We start from the raw sequence: 13,270 nt of genomic DNA on the forward strand, positions 1-13,270 counted from the left end.
TGTGGTTTGCAAGGCAGAGGGAGAGCCCAGGCAGGCCTGGCCGTGCCCCAGCCCTGCTGGGGGGGCAGGCAGGGACCTCCCCTGCCCATCCAAGCATGGAATGAGCTCCTTGGGAAACGCACGGGTGCTCCAGGAAATCGCCCCTGCACCAAGGCAGCGATGGCACCCTCGTGTCACCAGGTGTCACCCGGGTGTGTCACCAGGTGTGCCTCACCTGGGCTGCCCCAGCCCAGCCCAGCACCATGCCAGGGCACAGCGCCAGCAGAGCCCAGTGCCAGCGGTCACAGCAACCCGGCCTGGCAGGGGCTGCTCCTGCACCCTCCAGCGAGCACCACGCTCCTGCTCCTCCCAGCTGGAGCCTGCAAAGCCCAGCGCTCTGCTGGGCAGGGGCACAGCTCTGAGCACTCAGGTTCCCACCTGCACAAACAGGGGCTGCTCCTGGAAAGGCCAGACCTAAACCCCTGATCCTTGATCCCTCTGTGCAAAGCTGGGGAGAAGGTTTGGGCTGTGACTGCTTTCTTCAGGGATCAGAAGAGCAGGAAGGATGAAAATAACGTAAGATGGGCTTTGGATTCCTTCTCCCCAGCACCAGACACCTGTGGCACAAGGACCTGTCACCTCAGGTTACACAGCAGCCCCAGACTGGATCATGCTCCAGCACACCCAAGGGTTTTCTCCCTGCAGAGGCACACGAGGGCACCTGGAGTGCACAGCAGCCTGGGCTCTACCTGCCCTTGGCCCAGCAGAGCCAGGGCCTGACCCACTCCCAGGGACCAAGAGAGCTGAACCAGGGGCCGTGGGGAGCAGGATGGCACAGGCAATGACAAAGTGGCAAAGTGGGCAATCCCCGTCGCGTTTCTTCATCACCTGCCCAAGCCTGGCTTGTGTGAAAAGGGAATTAAGTAAACACTGCGCAAAAGTTTCACTTTCGCTTCCAGTCTGTGGCAGATCCAGTGGCAGCTCCAGCCAGGACAGGCACTGCCACAGGCACAGACGTCTCATAAAGGCTTGGTTTCACCAGGAAACTGCAGACCTGAGGAGCAGAACCCATGTGCAAGCACATCCCCGAGCCTGGAGCACCACCAGGAGCCACCCCACCAGCCCGTTTCACATTCTGAGCTGCCCAGCAGCCTCGGAGCAGGTCCCAGGAAACACCCCAGAGCTGCAGCAAAAGCCCTGCTGGCATTCCCCATGGTGGCCAGGCACACAGGGGTCAGCCCAGGGGGCAACTCATTAAAATCACACCCTGCAGGCACAGACAGAAGGGAGACCACCCCTCTGTGCCAGCAAACCTCAGCTGGGAGCAGGGGCAACCCCCAGCTGCTCCCCACAGCCAGTGGGGACACGCCGGTGGGGGCAGAGCTGGCATGAGGGACAGTGCCACAGCGTGTGCCCCGGAAGGCTGGCATGACCAGAGGAGTTCCCAGGCACTGCAGGATCCAGGTCCAGCCCAGCATCACCCCCTGGGTCCTGTCCCTCCTCACTGCCAGCCGCAGCTCTGTGTGACCCGGCCAAGAAACCAGCACAAGGAAAAGTGATCCAAAACACCAAACCAGCTGTGCCTCCTGGGCATGGGCACCTCCACCGCTCCCGTGGGAGCCCAGCCATGGCACAGCCCCAGCGGGGCCCAGCCTGTGTGCCCCCGTGGGGAGGGGGCTCCCAGAGCCTCCCCCAGCCCAGCCCAGCCCCACCACACAAATTGCAGTTTGTGCCGTGGGAGCATGGCAGCAGCCGGGGCGTGGACGGGTTTGGTGGCTTCAAATTAGTGCCTGGGAGCTGGAAGAAGGAAAACAAAGCAGCAGAAACGTGGCAGGGCACCAGGCTGCACCCAGTGGCTGAAGGGGACAACAGCCCCATGGCCATGGGACACGGCGCCTGGCAGCACAGGAGGAGGACACAGGGAGGAGGAGGAGGAGGAGGAGGAGGAGGAGGAGGAGGAGGAGGAGGAGGAGGAGGAGGAAGGTGCCAGGCTCAGCCCTGTGCTACAGCAGGGGGAGGTGATGGCTGGCAGCCCCTGCACGCCCACATCCTCTCTCCTTAGGTGTGCTGTTTGTTTCCCAAAACACACTGTGGGCATCTCCACATCACCACCCTGGGCTCCAGCTCTCCCTCTGTGCCAGCACAGGGGCTGGAGGTGATGCCAGCACAGGGATGAGCCACTGGCTCCCTGCCTGGCCCTCACACAGGGACAGGCAAAGGGATAAAATCCTTCAGCATCCCTGGTCCTGATGGTCACCACAGCTCCTGTGCTGGAGAACGAGTTTCACGGCATCCAGGCTTTGAGTTCATTATTTATGTCACACTTGAAGTCTCTGCATCTGCAAAACTTTCTGAATAATTTATGGATGGTGGATCAGGGAGGAAGAGGGACACGTTTTGCTGAAAACCAGGTCACTGAATACCAGCCAAGCAGCAAAGGGAGACAATGGAAACAGGCACAGAAACTCACTGGGGGAAAAAGATCCAACAGCATTTATGTACACACAGACACACACACTCCAGAGATGCCCTTGGCATCTGAGGACATTTAACAAGACCAGCCCTTCAGCAAACGAGGATCATTTTCAACCTTCTGAATTTATTCTTTCTTCTAAGGGAAGGAGAAAGTGCGGTGAATCATTCCTATTTCTCTCTGTACCTACACTGAGGACAAAAGCAGGGCAGAGCAGCCTTTTCAGCAAAGCCTGGCAGAGACTTTGTTCCATGTCCTTACTCCAGTCTCACCATCCCTGCGTGCCCGTGCTGCTGCTCCTGCCCAGCTCTGCAGAGGGCTTTTCCTCTTCCTCCCTCTTCATCTTCCTCCCCTCCTCCCCAGCCCCACGGCCCCTCAGCAATTGCACAGAGCTACACGTTCTCCCCACGCCTGCCCTCGTGCAAAGAGGATGTGAAATGTTCAGCAGAAAAGGCAAGAGGAAGGAAAACGAGGGAGGATATTGCCAAGACTTCACAGAACTCTGGCTGCAGGCAGTCACGCTGCCCAAGGGCACCCCCAGAACCCCTCATGTGCTGGGGCAGGGGTCTGCTGCCCCCAGGCCTGCCCAGCTCCACAGTCACAACAGCTGAGGAGCAGCACGGAGACAATGGCAGTGAGATAAGGCCACCATGCCCAGCCATGGAGACAAACCAAAACCACATGGAAACACCACTGAAAAATAAAAGCTGGCTAAGAAAAGCAAGCTTCTGGTGAGTCAGGAATGTCCCCCAGAGGTGCACTGGCTCACGGGGGTGACATCCCAGCCCCTGTGACACAACCAGCAACAGGCAGCACAGCAGCTCCCCACCCCTGGAGCATTTCCATCCCTGCTGCTGGACACTGGAATGGTCTGCAGGGACTCATACAGCACATCAGACCTGTCACACACTGAGGGTGACACAGGTGGGACGAGCCAGCCCAGATCCCACCCAGCACCGGATCAGTCAGAGGAAGCACAGCCTGAAGCAGCCCCACAGCCCCTGAGGTCACTCGTACAGCAGGAGAAGGATGCACAGAGGGCCAAGCATCCCAGCCAGGGAGGGGACACCCCTGCCCAGCCTGCCGGGCAGTGCCCTGCCCCACATGGCCCAAACCCTGCCCCAGAGAGCCCTGGGGCCACCCCGGTGCCACACGTGCCGGGGAGGTGGCGGCAGGGCAGGCAGGGCTGGCGCCTGGGCACCGATTTACCCTGCAGCAGAATCAGCGTTATTCCCGTCCCTGCACCACTGAACTCCCCCCAGCCCTGTGCAGGAATTAAGGGCTAATCCAGGAACACATTCAATAGGAGCTCCAAAACAATTCAGCCATAAAAACATCCTTATCTGCAGAGGCCAGCGAGCGTTCTTCCTGCCCAGCGCTGGGCGTGCGGCACGGCCGGGGCACAGCAGCCCTGAGCCCACAGGGGCTCACAGCACACCCCAAAACACCTCACACAGCCTGCCCAGGGCTGGCTGCTCACCTCAGCCAGCACCTGCCACAAGCTAACTGACCAAGCCCACACACACCTGAGGACTCACCAGCTCACTCCCAAAATGTATTTTCCGTGAAGAGCAGCGCTGTAGGATTTGTTCTGGGGTAAAATGAATGCTACAGGCAGGGCCTGGCACTGCTGCCTTCAGCAATTGCTCCACAGCAGGACACAGCTCAGACCTGCAGAGCCATAAATGCACCCACAGCTGTCGGGTTTGAGATTCTTTTGACCCCAAATGCCAAGAACTGGTACAATGGGAGTCCCTGTAACCCAGATGTTACCAGCTGCTACTTCAGCACAGAGGAACTACACCCATGGGGCTCGGTGTGAGAAGGGGAGGGAGCAGGAATCAGCCCTTCTGGGAATGGACAGGGTGGTGGGAATGGATGGAGCATCACCTGCCGTGCACCCTGGGGAGACCTCGCTGTCCCCCAGCCCCCACAGTGACCCTGGCCAGGCTGGTTCACAGCAGGTGATGCTGCAGGGGCTCCATGGCACCTGTTTGTGATGTGCCCCTGTCAGCCCATGGCACAGACTGGTGACCATGTGTGCTGCCAGCATGCTGGGTACAGGCACTCCCCTGGATGGGGAAATGCCCTGTGGTGTGGGCCAAAGAAACTTAAACACAAGAAAACCCCAATGACCCCGTGAGGGAACAGCAGAAACAACATCTCCAAAGCTTGGGGCGCAGCTCACCCAGCACAGCTCCCCAAGATACTGGCAGCAGGTAGCCATGCAGAGGTGTCTCCAGCCCAGCTGTGGGGACAGGAGCCAGCCCAGCCCGGGCATCACGGAACACCGGGACGCTGCCAGCCACAGGTGAGGGTCTCCCCATGCCCGGAGCCACAGCCTGCATGGCTGCATCCCCCTCCCACCCAAACCTCACTGGCTTGCAGCTTTGCAGCCACCCCCGCTTCCCCATGGAGACGGAGAGGAAGAAACTGGAGGGGTCAGCCCGGGCAGAGGCACGGGGGGCTCCGGGCATCGCCCACCCCGAGCGGAGCCGGGACAGAGGACAACCGGAGCGGGGAGCGGGGTGGGCAGGCACCAACCCACCACCCCAGAAAACCGCTGCCAAAGGATGCGACCCCCGAGGCTCACGGACCGGGACCTGGCGGGCGAGGACCAGAACCACCCACATCCCAGTGGACCACGGCCACGCACATCCCGACGGAGCAGGACCGGAACCCCGCACGCCCCGATGGACCCACCCTGACGGGCCACACGTGCCGGGATGGAGCAGGACAAGGCCCGCGCGTGTGCCGGGGGTCCAGAAGCGGGACCGCGCGTGTCCCCGCGGAGCACGGCCAGGCACATCCCGGAGCACATCCCGCCGGAGCCGGAACCGGCACGGCCCCGCGGCCCGGCCACAGCACGGCACACCGGGGGGCCCGGATGGAGCAGCCCCCGTGGCGGGGCGGGCGCGGCTCGGCGGGCGGGGGGCGCGGGGTCCCGCAGGGCCGCCCCCAGCCCCGCACTTACTCTTGAGGGCGGCGACGAGCGACTTCCCGTCCTTGATGAGCTCCTTGATGAACTTGTTGGTCTTGTCCAGCTCGGCCTCGTGCGAGCGCAGCCGCTCCCGGAACTGCGGGCTGTCCAGGCAGCACTCGCTGAACTCCAGCGCCGGCAGCCCCATGCTGCCCGGCACGGCGGGGAAAGCACGCAAAAATCCGGAGGAAACGCAAAACGGAAGGGCTTTTAGGGCGAGGCGCGCAGCTGGGGGTGCGGGCGGGCGGCGGGAGCGCGGTGCCGGGCCGGGCCGGGCCGGGCCGGGCCGAGCCGAGCCGGGAGCGGGGCCGGAGCGCGGCCGGAGCGCGGCCGGGCGGAGCGGCGGGAGCGGAGCCGCGCGGGGGCGGAGCCGCTGCGGCCGCGCTGGGGCCCCGCCCGGGCCGGGCCCGCCCTCGCCACGCCCCCCCGCCACCAGCCAATAGGCGCGCTCCGGCACCGCTTTTCCCCGCCCACTTTTCCCGCTCGGCCAATCAGCTGCGGGGGCGGGGCGGAGCCGTGCCCTGCCCGCCGCTCCCGCACCTGGGCCGGCGCCGCCGCTGCGGAGCCGCCTCCGCCCGGGGCGGGGTCGGCCCTGCCCCGCTCCGGCCCTGCCCCGGCCCTGCCCCGCTCCGGCCCTGCCCCGGTCCTGCCCCGGCCCGGCCCTGCCCCGCTCCTGCCCCGCTGCTGTCCGGCCCGCCCCCGCTGCGGGGAAATCCGCGCCCGGCCTGCGGGAGCACCGCTCCGGCCCGGCCGGGTGGCGGCTCGCACGTTTCTGCTCCCACCATCGCACATCTGTGCTGGAGATTACTGCCCGGGCTTAGTGGTGTGGTCTGAGAGAATGAACCCGTAATCTCCTGATTCCATTCCCTAGCAGGGAAGGGCGGTGGGGCGCTGGCCCAGCGCCGTGTCCCCAAAAGCATCATCCCAGGGACGATGGCTGTCACACTTCCCTCCACATATGATGGCCGTCACCAGTTGTCCCCCCAGACGATGGCTGTCGCCGCGCACACAGCCCCGGTGCTTCTCCCCACAGCCCGCTTCCTTCGGGAGCACGCCGGGGGTTTGGCCCGGGCGCAGCAGCCAAATTCCTGCTCCTTCCTTTCCTCGTCACCTCCTTCCCCCGGCCGGGAGCTCCCGGAGCAAAGCGCAGCCGCACCGAGCAGCCGCTCCTCCGCGGGACACCGGGACACACCGGCAGCACCTGATGCCGGGACACACCGGTGCGGCTGATGCCGGGACACCGGGACACACCGGCAGCACCTGATGCCGGGACACACCGGTGCGGCTGATGCCGGGACACCGGGACACACCGGTGCGGCTGATGCCGGGACACCGGGACACACCGGTGCGCCTGATGCCGGGACACCGGGCTGCACCGGTGCGGCTGATGCCGGGACACCGGGACACACCGGTGCGCCTGCCGCCGGGACGCCGGGACACACCAGCAGCGCCTGCCCCGCCGGCCGGGCATACCCACACAATAAACCCGGCACAAGCACAGCAGCACGGCTCCCACGTCTGGCACTTTTCCCTGTGCTTATTTCTGTTCGCATCCTGCTGTTGTTTCACGGCAGAAGCCCCGGCCCGGCCGGCAGCGAAGCGCCCCGAGCCCCGCGGCGGCCGCAGGGACGGGCCGGCGGTGGCCGCCGTGCCCCGGGCTTGAGCACCGGCCACGCTGGCGGAGATCCCCGAGGGGCCGCGGTTGCCCGGTTTGCCCGCCCAGCCGGCCCGCCGGGGAAGGCACAGCGAACATTCCTGTCAGCTCAGCCGTGAGCGCCGCCGGGGCCCGGGCCAGCGCTCCGGCCGGCCGCGGGAGGATGGAGCGCGGTCCTGCACCCAGCTCCGCCTGCAGCGCGGGCTCCAGCCCCGCCCGGCCTCCGAAACTTCACCCACCGGCGTTCTGCAGAGCGTGGGTGTGGGCACAGGAGCCTGACACCAGCTCGACCTTTTGTCTCTGTTTTTTCAGCCCTCTAAAGCACGATTCTCTCCATCCTCACACCGCAGCCTAATTCAGGCTGAGTCACCGCCTTCAAATATGGTCTGTGAGCCACATTTTTTTGGATGAGGCCTCCTAATTATAAAAAAGGATGTAATACTAATTGCATGCTTATCTTGTAGGCAGGATATAAAGTTTAATGAGCTGTCATTTACGCCATATGCACACAGCCCCATAAAAGCATGAGATGTTATTATTTGGATTATGCTCCCTAATTCTACGCTGCACAAAGCCACAGGAGCACTATTTTGGTTTTATCCTTCTCCATCACCATTGTTCATATTTAAAAGCGTTCCAGCACTTACTGTTAATAGAGAAGAGCCTGTAACTAGATTTATAGGACACTGCCTTAGAGGATGCAAATATCTGGGGCTTGAAATTGATTTTTTTTTCAGCTCTTTTCCAGAATCACAGAAAATGATGATGCCTAGACTGTCATTTTCTGATGAGGACAGAATCAAGGCCTTACAAAGCTCTGCTACACATGAAGCACCACAGGAACTGAGGCCTCAGGCAGGCAGTGAGGAATCTTCTCCCCTTCTCCTGGCTGCATTCATCAGGAGACACTCATGTTTGAGCTCCAATTGGGAGAGCAGAGCAGAGCAGAGCAGCAGGACTGGTGAGGAACAGCCATGGACCTCTCCCAGCCCCATTTCCCTGTGATTGTGCATCCAAGCTGCAAAAGAATATCACAGAATACCCTGAGTTGGAAGGGACCAACAGCGATCATCAAGCCCAGCTCATGGCCCTGCACAGGACACCACAAGAATCCCACCACATTCCTGAGAACGTTTATCACTGAAAGGAAAAATAAGCAAACAAACGGCCCAGACTTCCACATCATCCTGCCTGTGGATGACAACAGTTTGCATCCCTCTGTAATCCCTGCCATATTTGCCTGCTTTGATTTATTGTTTCAAGCAGCTGGGTTGTCTCACCCCCAAGTGAGCCAGGTCAGCTGGACACCGTGTGGGGATCCAGCAGCACTGGACACAAGCCTGGCCACTGAGAGCTCGTCCCACTGGCCACAGCCACCCTCCTGCCAGCCTCTGCAGGGCTGTGCTCACTCATCCTCCCCACAGAGGAAAGCTGTGGCTGCCCTAATCCCTCACTCCCACCCGAGCCGGCCTTGACCACACATTAGCACATTCTCCCTCACCCACCAGCCCACATCCCACAGCTCACTCACTCAGGGAACATCTGCAGAAAACTACTCCAGCATTAAAATACATTTTTAAAAGAGCCGTTTCTACCTAGATTGTGTGACCCTGGATCAATTAACTGCTGGTGCAGGGGTGGGGGCTGTGGAAGGAAGGGAGAGCCGGCCAGAGGGCAGGCTTAGATGGGATACTGGGAGGAAATCCTTCCCTGCGAGGGTGCTGAGGCCCTGGCACAGGGTCTTGGAGCTCCTGGGACTTGGAGCAACCTGGGACAGTGGAAGGTGTCCCACCGAGACCTGGGAGATCTTTGAGGCCCTTTCCAGCCCAAACCAGGGTGGGGTTCTGTGCCTGCACCAGCCCAGCCCCAGCTGCTCTCCCCAGCGTTATCTCTGGGTGGGTCACGCAACCAGCTGGATTCAACCGGTTTGTTTGAAAAACAGCAATTCTTTCCAGAGTGAGCTCTCCGCTGGATCAGCTCCCTCATCTGAGCGCAGCATCCTCCCGCCTCCACCCGGCAGCGCATCCTCGCCGCCGCTGTCGCTGCGTGTGACACAGCCACCGGCACCGCGGCGCAGGGAGCCCCTTCTGCCCCGGGCAGGCTTCCTGCGGCCGGGCTCGGCAGCGGCAAAGCTGCGGCGACAGCAGGAGCGGGAGGGGAGGAGGCAGCCCCGGCCCCGTGCAGCTCCCGGCTCCGCCTGGGCCGCTCGGGGCGATGGAGCCCGCGGAGGGGCTGGCTCCGAGCTGAGCCCCGCAGCCCTGGCTGTCCGGGGGTCCCCCGGCTGCTGCCCCGCTCCAGCAGCGCTCCCACCCGGCCTTCCCCCCTCGCACCGACCCCTGAATATCAGCTGGCACAGAGGTCTGAGGCTGGGAGGGGAGGAATATCAGGAGATGGCAAAGATCTCCAAAAGAGGCTCTTACCCCAATATATGTCAGTTCAGCTCTCTTTATTCTGTGGTGTCCAAGGGGAGAGCGGGGCAAAAGAGAACGAACAGGAATTGTCGGGGGTCTGTACAGACTTTGGGCAGGGTGGGCTTCCCTGGCTCTCCCGTTGGGGCAGGAAGGAGGGTCCAGGGTGATCTGATCAGAGTCACAGGGAATGGGGAAGGGGAAATAGAGTGCCCATGGGCTCACTGTGACACCCACCTGCAAAAACCAGGCAGAACCCACGTTACAGGGGCAGGAACAGTGCAAAGCCACCCCCTGCTCCAGATCCCACAGCTTGGGCACTAATGCACTTCATTGAACCCCAGGAGACAGCAGCAGGCGTGCTGACTGCCAGAATGCAGGAGCTACTCCAGAGGTTTCTTGGAATTGCCCTCGGGCAGCAATGTTCAAGGTCTATTTATTATGGGGCTGTATATCACACTCACGTCTTCCTTGCTCCCAGGACTCTTTTATTGGGCTAGACACAGATGAGGCATTGTATATGGCAAAAATAAAACAGCCCTGCTCCAGATAATACATTAGAGCATCATAAGGAATCCCCTTGAGTTCCCCGTTGTAAAGCAAAGGGCAACATTGACCTGTTGTACTGACAGCCCTCCAAGAGACCTGATCCTTGACCTTGGACCTTTCCTTGGCTATGAATACAACTCCAGGGTAGACACCAAGGGCTTCCCCTCCTCCCGTGCTCTCCTGAAAAGTGCTGGGGGTATATTCTTGTTTGAAACCTCTCCATGTGACTGCAGCAACCAGCCTTGGTGCCACTTCAGCGTGACAGTGCTCCCTCCACCCGGCACTCACGAGCTCTCGTAGAACATGATTCCAGATCTATTTATTTCAGAGCGGAGCTGTACTTTTCCTTACTGCGTTGCACCTCTCACAGTCACACATGAATTTCCACCTACTCAATTCCTTTTTTTCCTTTCAACTCACTTTTCTCCTTGGAGTCATTCCTCCTGGCCCTCAGGCGGATTTGCAGGGGTGGGCGAGACAAGACGAGACAGGAGACGGGAACAGCAGTGACACAGCTGAGCCTCTGCGGGGGGACAGATCCCCCCAAAATGAAAAGCAAACCAGGCTGGGGTCTGTGCTCCCAACCCCTCTTCAGCTCCCAGCTCATGCTCATTAACCTCCCATGATTTTTTGCAGTACTCATCATTACCACTTGTGCTGCCAAGTCTCCCCAGACACCACAGGTTTGGAACTGGTTTTGGAACTGGTTTCCCCTTGAATGGAAATATCAGTGCCATCTCCTGTGAGTCAGCCTGCGGTGCCACAGCCATCTCCACATCCAGCTCTTCTTCCCCTCTCTTGCCAAATACCCAGCACCCTGCTCTGCAGAACCTCGTGCCAGCGGTGCCTGGAGGCCCTGGTGAAGCTGGTGGGCAGTGAAAGCTCAGGGATGAAGGGAATGCCGTGCTCATGCCTTGGGCCATGAGTTCCTCTCCCCTGCAGGAGCACGTGTCTGTAACCACAGCTGAGCCTCTCATCTGTTTGAGCTAATTGGCTTCACCTCGTGCTCTGCCTCACTCACCTGCCTGGACGTGCCCAGGTCCTCGCTGTGCCACCTCTGCCCAGCCTGGCATGTGCCTCCCGGGCACCTGGAGCACCAGGGAGAGCAGGAATGTGCAGGGTGAAGCCCCAGGCCGTGCCCCCGAGGGGAGCTGGCTGTGGGGAGGAGAGGCACCCCTCTCACCTCCCTGGTGCCAGAGCAGGTAGAGCAGGACCCAGCTCCTGTGCAGGGGCACTCCTCGGGCTGGAGAGAGGCATCTGTGCTTTTAGCCGCTGGGGAAGTTTCATTTCCTTTGGTTCCTTGCTAAAAACAGAAGAAAACTCTTCAGCTGAGACCCTGGGCAGGTGTGTGTACCCCTGACCCGTGAGCTCCTGTCACACTGCGTGGGTGGCACTTTGCCCAATTTTTGGCACAATTCCCCAGAGTGCTGCTTGTCTTCCCCAATTTCAGGGGCAGCTTATTTACATTTTTGCTACTTCATTAAGATTTAAACTCTGCTCCAACACCTGTTCAGCTGCAAACCTCCCTCCTCCTGTCCGAATGTGCACCCCCAACCCTGCCTGAAAGAACCCCGGAGCAGGGTCCTCCTCAGAGCACAGGGATACTCACAAGCCCCTCTGGCTTCTCCCAGCCTGATGTCAAGTTTGACTTTTGTTTCCAGGATGATCCTCAGGGTGCTGGAGCCTGGCTGCCAGCCTCAATGTCTGCTTTGTCCCCATAATTCAGGGGTGGCATTGATGACCCATGATCAAAGGCACCCTGAGAGCCTTCTGTTGAAGCAGCTTTTAGAATTGCCATGCTGGTGTCTGTGCTCACCCTGTTCTGGCCAGGAATGGGACACAGAACAAGTCACAAAGCAGAAACGTTCTTTTAAAGAGCAGTGCCTGAGTGGGGGATTGCAGAGGCTCAGTTGCCCAGCAGCACAAATCCCGTTGGACCCGAGCCACAATGACCCCTCTCTGTGTCCCCTGGAGCAGCATTCCCACTGCAAATGTTACCAGGGCTGTGCACACGTGTGGCACGAACAGAGCTCTGCATTAGCACCGCTCTGGGTGACCACGGGCGGGTTTGCAGCCCAGGAAGGCTGCAAGGGCACAGCTCCTGCAGGGGGGACGGTGCTCAGGCACAGGGATGGGGCTGGGACACTGCTGGGGCAGGGAGCTGCTGTGGCTGCAGGCACTGAGCACCTTGAACAGGATGCTAAGGGTTGAGCAGACACAAAGGAACTTCATAGAACAGCGTGGGTTGGAGGGGACCTTCTGAATCACCCAGCTCCAGCCACGGCAGGGACAACCTTCCACAGGACCAGGCTGCTCCAAGCCCTGTCCAGCCTGGCCTTGAACACTTCCAGGGACGGGACAGCCACAACTCCACTGTTCTCACGTGTGTATTTGTATTTGTACTCACCTTCCAGGCAAAGCAGGGTCAGTGGTGCTGAAGATCACTGTCCCCTTGCTTCTGGGCCAGGTTACAGCTCACCCTGAGAGGAGGGTGTGCTTCCAGCACCATCTTTGCCTTCATCCCTGATTTTCACTGCCCACCAGCTTCACGAGGTCCTTCTCCATCCAGACACTGCTGGCACAAGGAGAGCAGGGTGCTGGGTATTTAGCAAGAGGGGAAGAAGGGAATCCACTCCCTGTAACTGCCAGAGAAGTGGCAAAGGAAACATCACCACAGGCCCTCAGGGACATGCTCAGTGACAGCAAAATAGAAGTGACACGTAAGTACCAAGAGTTTCAAGCTCAGGATTATTTGGGTGAATTCCTTAAGGGGGGAGGTGGACACACGGCACACAATACAGGAAACCCAAAACACCTCACTGTGATGGAAATGGTTTTGAAGAAAGAGCTGGTCATAGATGTTCTCTAAATTCCCTGGGAGGAAAAGAAAAGGCCTGACAGGTGCATTTTGGGCAGTGACAAGGCATTGAGCAGCTGGCCAAGCTACAGTTAAACACAAAGTCAGAAACAAGCTCTCAATTAAATGGAAAAGTGAAATTAGTCACGCCCTTGGGAGTCACTGCAGTGCAGGAAGCTGAAATGGAAAAGTAAAGGAACCAGGGGCTATGAAATTGTCAATGATATCCATGGAAGAAGTATTTAAATAACAGAGTTAATTATAAAGATGACAAAGTTCCATTGTCAGGAGAGGCTAAACAGTCTGCCTATTCTTACTCTCCTTTTTGAGAGAAATACAGAATCCCCTCTAGGGCCCAGCCAAGCAGCTG

General features: G+C 60.0%; 1 protein-coding gene across 2 annotated transcripts in view; it reads right to left on the bottom strand.

Annotated features, from left to right (window-relative positions):
• ARHGAP26 (Rho GTPase activating protein 26) overlaps window positions 1-5,712 on the bottom strand; it is a 100,065-nt gene extending 94,353 nt beyond the window's left edge. For both annotated transcript variants that reach the window (XM_077786638.1, XM_021541283.3), the window contains exon 1: window positions 5,427-5,712. In XM_077786638.1, coding sequence (XP_077642764.1) covers window positions 5,427-5,580 — 154 coding nt within the window. In that variant the 5' untranslated portion in view covers window positions 5,581-5,712. The remainder of the gene's footprint in view (window positions 1-5,426) is intronic.
• Between the last annotated feature and the right edge of the window lie 7,558 nt (window positions 5,713-13,270).

The sequence above is a fragment of the Lonchura striata genome, chromosome 15 (genome assembly GCF_046129695.1).
Source record: "Lonchura striata isolate bLonStr1 chromosome 15, bLonStr1.mat, whole genome shotgun sequence".
Classification (NCBI taxonomy): domain Eukaryota; kingdom Metazoa; phylum Chordata; class Aves; order Passeriformes; family Estrildidae; genus Lonchura; species Lonchura striata.